General features: G+C 53.5%; 2 protein-coding genes across 3 annotated transcripts; both read right to left on the reverse strand.

Moving 5' to 3' along the window:
- Positions 1-2,555: 2,555 nt before the first annotated feature.
- LOC112895883 (alliin lyase-like) lies at positions 2,556-6,458 on the reverse strand. 2 transcript variants are annotated; one of them, XM_025963884.1, is made up of 6 exons: positions 6,291-6,458; positions 5,770-6,163; positions 4,032-4,332; positions 3,622-3,920; positions 3,259-3,545; positions 2,556-3,136 (listed from the first exon to the last, which is right to left on the reverse strand). In XM_025963884.1, exons 1-6 carry the CDS (start codon positions 6,418-6,420, stop codon positions 2,907-2,909), a joined length of 1,641 nt encoding a protein of 546 aa, XP_025819669.1. In that variant the 5' UTR covers positions 6,421-6,458; the 3' UTR covers positions 2,556-2,906. The 2 variants fall into 2 exon arrangements, with proteins under 2 accessions (XP_025819669.1, XP_025819668.1); XM_025963883.1 differs by lacking the exon at positions 6,291-6,458 and having other exon boundaries at positions 5,770-6,172.
- Positions 6,459-7,866: 1,408 nt separating this feature from the next.
- On the reverse strand, positions 7,867-9,632 carry LOC112892406 (alliin lyase-like). The gene is made up of 2 exons (XM_025959582.1): positions 9,168-9,632; positions 7,867-8,626 (listed from the first exon to the last, which is right to left on the reverse strand). Exons 1-2 carry the CDS (start codon positions 9,512-9,514, stop codon positions 8,215-8,217), a joined length of 759 nt encoding a protein of 252 aa, XP_025815367.1. The 5' UTR covers positions 9,515-9,632; the 3' UTR covers positions 7,867-8,214.
- Between the last annotated feature and the right edge of the window lie 339 nt (positions 9,633-9,971).

Raw genomic sequence — 9,971 nt, forward strand, 5'->3', positions numbered from 1 at the left:
ATACAGGGTTGGAAAGGCCTTGCTTAGTGTCTCTGAGCTTCGGGAAGCAGGTCAATATTGTGTGGACCTGCACAACTACTACATGCGCAATGTCAATCAAGCCGAGAAAATCATGGTGTCATACGAAGAGCGGCACTTTCTGCAGCTTGAGGGCAAAGGCAACCTCTTTATTGTTGCCTGGAGCGATTTGTTCGACCTTTTCAACCTCGACGCTTTGGATCTTTCTCTCATTCGGTGCTTTGCATTGTAAGTCGTTTAAGACTTGTTTCCATTTCAATGCATTTGATATACGTTCAACAATTTAAGTCGTTTCTATTTCAATTCATATGGATCGTGTAGGCACATGCAACAAGAGACAAGGCATCGAACCGGAAAGAAGTGTGGGTACATTGACCCACAGATGATGACGGTGATATTTATGAATTCAGATAGAGATAGCTTGGTCAGGTGCGCACATGCAACAATTAAACTTGTTTTCATTTCAACTTGTAGCCACATGTAGTCACTTGTTTCCATTTAACACATGTAACCGCTTGTTTCCATTTCAACTTGGTTAGGTACATGGTGAAGTGCATGCGAGTACATGCTGACAAGGAGCACATTATGGTGCCGTACAACCCAGGCAACCATTGGGTTACACTCATCATCAATGTCAGGAGCAAGCAAGTCTTTTACCTTGACTCGAGCATTCCATCAGATGAGTCGGGCGCGCCTCAGATACGTGATTATTCTCTAGTCATCTCAATCCTTGACGAGTAAGTTTGTTGTTTGCTTTAGTTTTTTATCATTTGCCCATTTCAGAAGCATTTGTAATATAACATCCGGATGTCTGTGTTTAGGTCTCTTGACAGGCATCTTAGGGCCAAAGAAGGATACAAAGAGCAACGTCAAGCTGCGTTTACACATCACACCGCGTGGACGGTAACTACTATAACTAAATCGCTTTACTATTACGATGTTTTCTTGGTTCTAAGTGTCGCAAAATGCTAATTTCTATCTATCTTTGACATGTAGTGCACACGGCAACCCTCGGGTAACTCATGTGGGTTCTATGTTTGCCACAACATGCTTCTAGTTGCAGAGAAACCGGATTTCACGGTAAGAATTATCACGTGTTATAATTAAAAAAATCTGTCTTCATCTTGTATTCTAACTGCTTGTAATTATATTTCGAAGGACGAAGATGATTATTTCAATCAAACGACGCTTGGTAACGTGAAGGATATCCGAGAGAGGCTAGCGGGATTCCTCATGATGGAGGTGGTCAACACAAAGGGGGAGTTCCATCCACGATAGCACGGCCCGCGACATTGAGCTAGATTGAGAGACTTGCTTTGCATGTACTCTATTGTTCTTATCGATCATTGTTGTTTTGAGTTAGGTTGAGCCTTGTTTTGAGTTTTGGACGAGACTAATTGATTGTACATGTGTTATATAATACTATCTTTTCTTGTGTGTATCGCACTGTGTGAATTGTATGGATGCGTGCGATGATTGCGGTGAATTCTGTGAATTGAAATCTTTTGCAGGTATTTGATTGCAGCTGCCAAATCCTGGCTAGTTCCAGGATGCAGCTGGGGAAAAAAAGACCCCTGTTGGAGGTAGACTAATGCAAGACGCGTCTCGCTTAGGCCGCGACTCTCAATAGGCTCCCAGGGGCGACTGTGTGAAGCCAAGGCGAGACGTGCCGTAAGTGAGGCGCATCTCGCATATGTGACTAATGCGAGACCCGTCTAGCCTAGAGCGCGTCTCGCATTTGGCTCCTAGGGGCGCCTTTGTGAAGTCAAGGCGAGACGCGCCGTAAGTGAGGCGCGTCTCCCATTTTTGACTAATGCGAGACGCGCCTAAACAAGAGCGCGTCTCGCATTTGGCTCCCAGGGAAGTCTGTGTGAAACAAGACGAGACGCGCCGTAAGTGAGGCGCGTCTTGCATTTTGGTAATCTGAGACGCGTGTGAGGCGTGTCTCAGATTTATTTTTAATCTGCGACGCGGTAATGCGGGACGCGACCCCTGCGCATCTAGCATTTTGCCTAGGGCGCGTCTCAGATTAGGGCTTCTGGCGTAGTGTCGTATAGAACGTGCGCATGTACTAACCGTGGGAGCACCTGAGGGCTAGTCGTGGTCGGGACGAGCACCACTGACATCGCCATGCCGTCACCCAGCGTCCACACCTATGGGAAGCGTCATCCCCCGATCCTCATGGGAGCCGGGGTTGGCAACCCCGAGGCTGGGAGCACCCAAGGACTCCGAGGCGGTGAACCGGCTCAAGGCACGCCGGGAAGCCGAGGTCCGTGGCCGGTGGTGGTGCTCAAGAAGAAGGCGGGAGGAGGGGCGGTGAGGAAAAAATAAATGAAGCAAGTCCTGTTAGACTCGTGCAGAACAGCCGACGAATTCAATCAAAAGGACCAAGGGTAGTTTGGGCAGTTCAAACCTAAAAATAAGTAAAAGCATGATAAAATGAAATGGTAAACGTTGGAAAGGTATTCCAGTGTATTGTCACCGTTTCATAATGGCATTCTAGCAAAAACCTAAATGCGGGATGATATTTTGGTGAAGTCCAGTTTTAAGAATGGCGAAATTATAAATTTCTTCTCGCCGTGCAGGGTTGGTTGGTCAGCACTCAACAAGCAGAAATAATATTTTTACCCCAAAACAAGTTCTGCTATTCCCGCCAGCTCAACAACACGAGAATCAATCAACTTCTAGTTGATCGTTCAAGTAATTTCGTAGAAGAATCGGTGCCTATCATACCATTTCCAGTATTAGCCGTATCTTTTCATGTGTACTACTCAACGCTTACCATTAGAAACAATCAGCCCTGGAGGAATTCACCCTGCAGTTTGAGCACTCCGGTGGTAGTAGTACTTTCGCCATCAGACCACAGGCTCTCGTGGCGGCATTGCCCGTCACATGGAGCTCGAGCCAGGATCAGCGTCGTCGTTCTTCTCGGCATCGACGAGATCGGTGACTCTCTCCATGAGCACGTCGAAGTCGTCGTCCGACTTGAGGAGGCTGATCCTCGTGTACCTGCTGCCGGCCTCGAAACCAACGCCGGCACGCGTGATGATGTTTGCCTTGAGCAGCGCGTCGTGGCAGTCTTCGTCTTCCTCCCTCTCACACCTCACCCACGCGTAGGCTGTACGTCCACCGGGCCGGTCACCATGCACGCCAAGAAGTGAGTTCAGCAATGCCGGTCCGAGACAATGTGTTGACTGTTGAGAGCTGCACGCGGACACCGAGAGGTTCAGACGCTCTCACCTGGCGACGGCTCTCTGATGCGCTTGAAGTAGGTGCAGTAACCCGGAGCTATCTTCTGGAGGGAGATGCGACGAGACCGCGACACGGCGGCGTTCAGCCGGCGCCACCTGCTCCTCATCACGTCGTGCCCGAAGGCGAAGATGTCGTCCTCGCCGTGCAGGCTGGCCAGCATCGCCTTGACGATCCCCAGCATCCGGAGCTGGGTGTCCCGGGACGCGCCCATGATGCTGTCCGACACGTACTCTAGCGCCCTCTTGGCAACCTTCTCGTCCCTGATCAGCGCCCATCTGCGCAGCAACGTGACGCACCAGACGTGAGACGACGTGTCAGTTCGCCCTGCCCGTGCGTGTTGCGCGTACGTACCCGAATCTGCTGCCGGCGTGGCCGGAGGGCTTGGATATGGTGAACAGCATGACGTCCTCGTCGGCCGGCGCCGGGATGTGCGTGAAGTGCGGCCAGTAGTAGGCGTGGTCGAAGATCGCCGCCGGCGAGCCGCGGAGGGCGGGCTCGCGGAGCATGGCGTCGGGGTTGTTGGGCGACGTGACGAACTCGATGAAGCCGCCGTCGGTGGAGGAGTTCCGCGACGCGTTGGCCCAGCGAGCCGTGGTTCCGCCCCACCTGTACTCGCGGCCGTCGAACATCGCGGTCTGCAGCCTGTACACCTGCACCAACAGGAGCAGAAATAATGGCGGCATGATCGGCCCCGTTGTCTTCAGAGCAATGCGCGCGACGCCATAGGAGTATTAGAAGCAGAATGAAAAAAAAAGACTGACCCCGTAGTACGGCGCGGTGGCGACCACGCGGGCCGGCGGCGAGCCTGCGTCGGCGTCCGGGGAGAGCGCGTGCACGAGCGCGTTGATGAGCTGCAAGGAGCCTGCGGCGAAGACCATGTGCTTGCCGTCGGCGACGGCGTTGCCGACGGCCCTGTGCAGGCGCCGGATCTGCCGCTCGAGCTCGACCGACTGGAACCTGCCGTCGGTGGTGACGTAGCTCATGCGGTGCCACCCGGAGAACACCACTGCGCTGGCCGCCGCGTGGCGCCGCCAGTACGGCTCCAGGAACAGCGGGTTCCCGCTGCAACAAATTAAAGGATCACACGCCCGGTGAGGTCAGCCGGCACATTCTTAATTAGCACCAAAACAACAAAACATGCGCGAGCTCGTGATTGTGCTGGTTGCCGGCGGTTAGTTGACGACGGTCTGTGCCCGCTCTGGCCGCGCCATAGTTGCCGGGGTCGCGCCTGCCCGCTCTGTGCCCGCGTCCATCGCGCTCCTACCAGGCCAGTTGGGGATTTAACGGGCCAATCGGGTCGACGGGCTGGCACAACACGGGTAAAACTCCCTCTCGTGACGTGCCTGAGCCAGAAGCTCAACCCACGGCCGTACACGACACGGCTCATTTAATAAGCGTGCCTAGTCGGGTCGTGTTGGGTGGCCCGTTTTGCCATCTATAGATACTGATATGTAGGCGCAAGATGCTGGCGAAAGCTAAACCGAAACAGTATTGATTTTCGCATGCAAGCGCAGATCCTAAGTTATTTTTACAAAGTTCAATTATTCATGCATTTTTTTTAGAAAATATTTGTAGCCCATCCATTACTACCGACTTGTGTTCCATACACTACACAACATACACATTTTTTCTTTCCTATATTAACACGACCTAATGATCTGAGCAGTGACAACAATCAACCCGTAGCTGATCATCTCTTGTACGTTTTTTTACAGTCATGCCCAGCTATTCCGGCAAGCTCATCCCTGGGAAACAATCAACTTCTAGTTGACCGTTCGAGCTCGAGCTTGCCGTCGGCGACGGCGTTGCCGACGGCCCTGTGCAGGCGCCGGATCTGCCGCTTGAGCTCGACGGACTGGAACACGCCGTCGGTGGCGGTGTAGCTCATGCGGTGCCACCCGGAGACCACCACGGCGCTGGCCGCCGCGTGCCGCCGCCAGTACGGCTCCAGGAACAGCGGGTTCCCGCTGCACCACCAATCATTATTGGACACACGGCTGGCGGCGTCAGCAGGGCCAGGAGTAGGCACGGGAAGCGTCATGGTTCGCGATGAGGCCAAGCACGAACGCAACACGAAAGGAGTAGGACCGGAATTAGACAGGGAAACATAGCGCGCGCATGGCCGCGGCGTGCGGGGTGAGGTGCTGAGATGTCAGAACGAACACAACCGCCCACCTTCGCCCGCGGCCCCGCTCTACTTGCTACTAGTTGCTAGTTGCCGTGCATGCTTGGACAGGTAACCATGGAGCAGTAAATGGTAGTAGCACGGTGCATTATATTGGAAATCGACGAGTTTTAGAGTTGATATGAGTATGATCATCGGCTCATCTCTAGGGCGGAGCTAGGATTACTTGCCAACGCTGGGCCTTCAATTGTGGCAGTTGCAAACGCCTACTACTACCAGGTCGCCAAGACGACATGGAAAGGCGCAGGCCAAGCACACATGGAGAACATCATCAAAGCTACAGAGTACAGGCTACAGACAGACTGATCGCGTACCTGTCGGCGTCGGCGGTGCAGCCGGGCGTCCGGAGGGAGCAGTCCGGCCCGCCGAAGCAGGCGTTGCACTCGCACCCGGGGCGCCCGTCCTCGCCGGCGACGCCGTCGATGAACGCCTGCCCGTGGCCCGAGCAGTCGACGGCGGCCACAGCCTCGGCCTCCCTGGCCGCCTGCAGCGCCCAGCTCAGCCCGCAGGTGCCCCCACCGCCGCCGCTTCCGGCCAGCAGCCGCGACGGCGGCAGGAAGTGGCGCGCGAGGAAGATCGCGTTGAGGAGCAGCGACGAGCAGAGGAGCGCGAGGAGGCCGAGATCGGCAGGTCGTCGGCGGCTCGCCTGCTGCCGCCCTCCGCCACCACCAGCGGCCGGCTCCATTTTGACTGGATGTGTCTCTCTGGCTCTGCGCTCTGAGAAGACTGTCTATAAAATTGTGCCGCGTGCTAGTTGTGATAATATACTACAATTAGCAGGGTCGGACGCCGCAACCACTCAAATAATTGCCTGTAAAATTTAACGGTGACCCACCTTTCTTTTCAAGAGATTCGATCTGACACGGAAATCGAAATTGTGCCGGTACGTCCACCCGAAAGCTATACATGCAGCAATCTTTTGGCAACAGCAGGCGGCCGTAATGTTTGCCATGCCGGTCATCCATGGTGCTCCTCGCGATGGTACTCTGGCACCCCAACCAGTCGCCGGTCCGGTACTATTTGGCCATTTGCTCATTTCCAACATGGAGTCGGTGTCGCGCGAGAAAGCCAGTTTCCATACTGTCTGCAATGGTGCCCTCTAAACTGTTCTCTACCCTATATATAGAGAAGATTCCATTTTCTATTGTTCCAGCAGTGTTCTCTAAATGGTCCTCTAAATGGTTTTCTAAAATAGAGAACACTACAGGTTTCCTCTATATATAGAGATTCTCTCTCCTCTTCTCTATTTTTTCTTTACGTTTTAAACATTAAATTAAATAAAAATAAAATATGTCCATAGTATTTGAGGTATGATAAATACGTACGTATAAAAATTTAGAATAAAATACATTTCTAATATAGGGTTTAATGTATAGAGAATGAGATTTAGAGAACGTTGTTGGAGAGAAATAAGATATAGAGAGAAAATCTTGTAGAGAATTCTATAAATAAAAAATATAGAGAAGGATATAAAGAACGACGGTTGGAGATAGGCTCGTTATCTCCGTGGGGCCCAGCGCCCGGACCCGTCGAGAACGGGGAATCACGCAGTGACGATGCGTGCGTTCCGGTGAAAGGATCGCGTGCAGCACTGCAGATGCAGGAAGATTCTCCTCCACTCCGTCGACATCCCATGGAAAGGGCTTCGCGCGGGAGCGCGAGAGATTCCCGCGGATTCTTCTCATCGCTCGATGGTCCAGCGTACCTGTACCGCCGGCGCCGTCCCCGTAGACGAAAGAATCGCCTTCGGTTGGGCATTGGCGAAGCTTCCGCAATCGGGTCGCTGTCACCGCTAGCGCCTCTCGTCCTCCTAATTTTTGTTTTTACCGTTTGCATTCATCGAGGCGGAGAAGCGACGCCGTGCTGTGATTGGGCTTCGTTGTGATGCGGCCCTTACATGTCAGCCAACCTTTCTTTTCTACGACCCAGCTCAAGCCCGGCTTCCTTTTGTTTTTTCAGCCATCCCATATATACACCTCCTTCCGCAGCCCACGGACTGGCCCAAAAGAAACCTTCTAACGGCCTGCTGGCCTTTTGAGAAGCACTACTAGGCCTAATCTTCTACGAGGCTCCTTAAAGGAGAACAGAAAGCAATGGTTCGATGGGACGGATAACTTTCACTTCACATTATCCTAGAGAGCAGCGGCGGCGGCGGCGTTTTCAGTTATGCTCCGTCTCCTTCTGTAGTTCTGTCCCTGCTCCGGTTCTCGTCAGATGTATCGATTTTGTTTTGTTTTTTTTTTTTTGTGTAGCCATATCACCGTATCAGACGATGACCTTTTAACCCCTGATGCCACTCCGATCATGCATAGCACGTACGCCACTACTGCAGAGTGCTGCGCCGTTGAAGCTTCTTCATCGCGTTCAGTTTCATTCAGTGACCTTCTACGCTAAGCGCCGGGGGCCGGTGCTCTCCACAGCTATGTATCACCGATACGCGATACGGGTACAGCAGTATCGGTACGGCGATATACGATATGAGTTTAAAAAGCGACACAGTGATAGTATAGAGAGAATATCGGAATATCGAAGTATTGGATACGCAAGTACCGGATACGGGTACGGCTGGGTCAGTGAAGTGTCGGTGATTCATAGCTCCAGACTTCTCAGCTCTCATCGGTGCACCGTGCTGTTCAGTTCAGATTCAGATCCGGTGTGCAGTGGATCTGTGGATGGAATAATGGATGGATGGCAAACCCGCAAGACCTCGCTGGCGCTGGCAGTGATCAGCAGTGACGCACCAGACGTGAGACGACGTGTCAGTTCGCCCTGCCCGTGCGTGTTGCGCGTACGTACCCGAATCTGCTGCCGGCGTGGCCGGAGGGCTTGGATATGGTAAACAGCATGACGTCCTCGTCGGCCGGCGCCGGGATGTGCGTGAAGTGCGGCCAGTAGTAGGCGTGGTCGAAGATCGCCGCCGGCGAGCCGCGGAGGGCGGGCTCGCGGAGCATGGCGTCGGGGTTGTTGGGCGACGTGACGAACTCGATGAAGCCGCTGTCGGTGGAGGAGTTCCGCGACGCGTTGGCCCAGCGAGCCGTGGTTCCGCCCCACCTGTACTCGCGGCCGTCGAACATCGCGGACTGCAGCCTGTACGCCTGCACCAACAGGAGCAGAAATAATGGCGGCATGATCGGCCCCGTTGTCTTCAGAGCAATGCGCGCGACGCCATAGGAGTATTAGAAGCAGAATGAAAAAAAAAATACTGACCCCGTAGTCTTTTTGCCAACTACCACCACTCATCGCTGAAGCTACACTCCATGCCTTGTCGACAATTTTGCCAACTACCGATGATCAAAGCTCACCACCCCACTTCAAAAAGAAAAAACGAAATAGAATCATCACCAGTTTCCAAATGATCACCCAAGGATGCAAGTGGTACGTGATGGGTAGTTTTGTGCTACTACTTTTTTTTTGTGGGCGTAATCCGAGAGCATGTATACTATTTTGGTTTATTTAAGTCCCCCATAATATACTCCAGTAATCTAGAAATGGCAAAATCAGAAGAAGGCAAAGCCTCTATGTTTCCTTTTTTGAAACGCAAAGCATCTATGTAATCGGTTCCAAGTTCCAACCAACAAGCCAGGAATGGCAAAAACTTGTATCGTAGTACTTGCCATCATGGGACACGAGACGCCTCGCGCCGGTGAACGGAGGGAAACAAGCCAACGCCCATGGCAACAGCAAGCACGCGAAACGGCGAAAGCACATTTACCTGTCGGCGTCGGCGGTGCAGTTGGGCGTGCGGAGCGAGCAGTCTGGCCCGCCGAAGCAGGCGTTGCACTCGCACCCCGGCCGCCCGTCCTCGCCGGCGACGCCGTCCAGGAACGCCTGCCCGTGGCCCGAGCAGCCGGCGGCGGCCACCGCCTCGGCCTCCCTGGCCGCCCGCAGCGCCCAGCTCAGCCCGCAGCCGCCGCCATCGGCGAGGAGCCGGGACGGCGAGAGGAAGTGGTGCGCGAGGAACAGCGCGTGGAGCAGCAGCGAGGAGCAGAGGAAGGCGAGTAGCCCGAGGCCGGCAGGCCGTCGTGTCGCCTGCTGCTGCTCTCCCCCCGCGGGCACCATAATTGGGTGGGTGTCTCTCGGCTAGCTCCGCCTGCTTTTCCGACATGCCGTGCTATATAACTTGCCCAACCTGGTGGTGTCTACTGTCCATTTCCGTAACATCATTTTCTAGACAAGCACAAACTGTCTTTATCGGTGCCCTATCCTGTTCCGTATTATAGAGCACGGTAGGATCCTGTAAATGCTGCATCGGTACCCCGTAAAAAGCTCCGTAAATTAAAGGACGGTGCGTGTGCTCCCCAAATGCAGAGGACGTCCCGAGCTCCTCCATCCTCTCTGCCTTCTCTCTCCAACGGCAACTACCGTTCCTGCGCGATCCTGAGCGGAAGCGTGGAGGTGCCGGTATTGTATTAAAAATTGTACCGTGGGTATAAAGGATATGATATAAGAAGTGTTGGTGGAGAGGATTTTGATATAGAGGATGCAAGGAGGATATAATATTTCTTTGGAGTGTGAG

This window comes from Panicum hallii, chromosome 5 (genome assembly GCF_002211085.1).
Source record: "Panicum hallii strain FIL2 chromosome 5, PHallii_v3.1, whole genome shotgun sequence".
In the NCBI taxonomy this organism is placed as follows: Eukaryota; Viridiplantae; Streptophyta; class Magnoliopsida; order Poales; family Poaceae; genus Panicum; species Panicum hallii.

Coding starts and splice junctions, on each gene's coding strand:
- LOC112895883 (XM_025963884.1), bottom strand. CDS start 6,420: ATGGATGACCGGCATGGCAAACATTACGGCCGCCTGCTGTTGCCAAAA. Junction 6,164..6,290: donor CGAATCTCTTGAAAAGAAAG/GTGGGTCACCGT, acceptor CAGAGCGCAGAG/CCAGAGAGACACATCCAGTC. Junction 3,921..4,031: donor CCACCGCGCCGTACTACGGG/GTCAGTCTTTTT, acceptor CTGTTGGTGCAG/GTGTACAGGCTGCAGACCGC.
- LOC112892406 (XM_025959582.1), bottom strand. CDS start 9,514: ATGGTGCCCGCGGGGGGAGAGCAGCAGCAGGCGACACGACGGCCTGCC. Junction 8,627..9,167: donor TGCACCGCCGACGCCGACAG/GTAAATGTGCTT, acceptor CTTCTAATACTC/CTATGGCGTCGCGCGCATTG.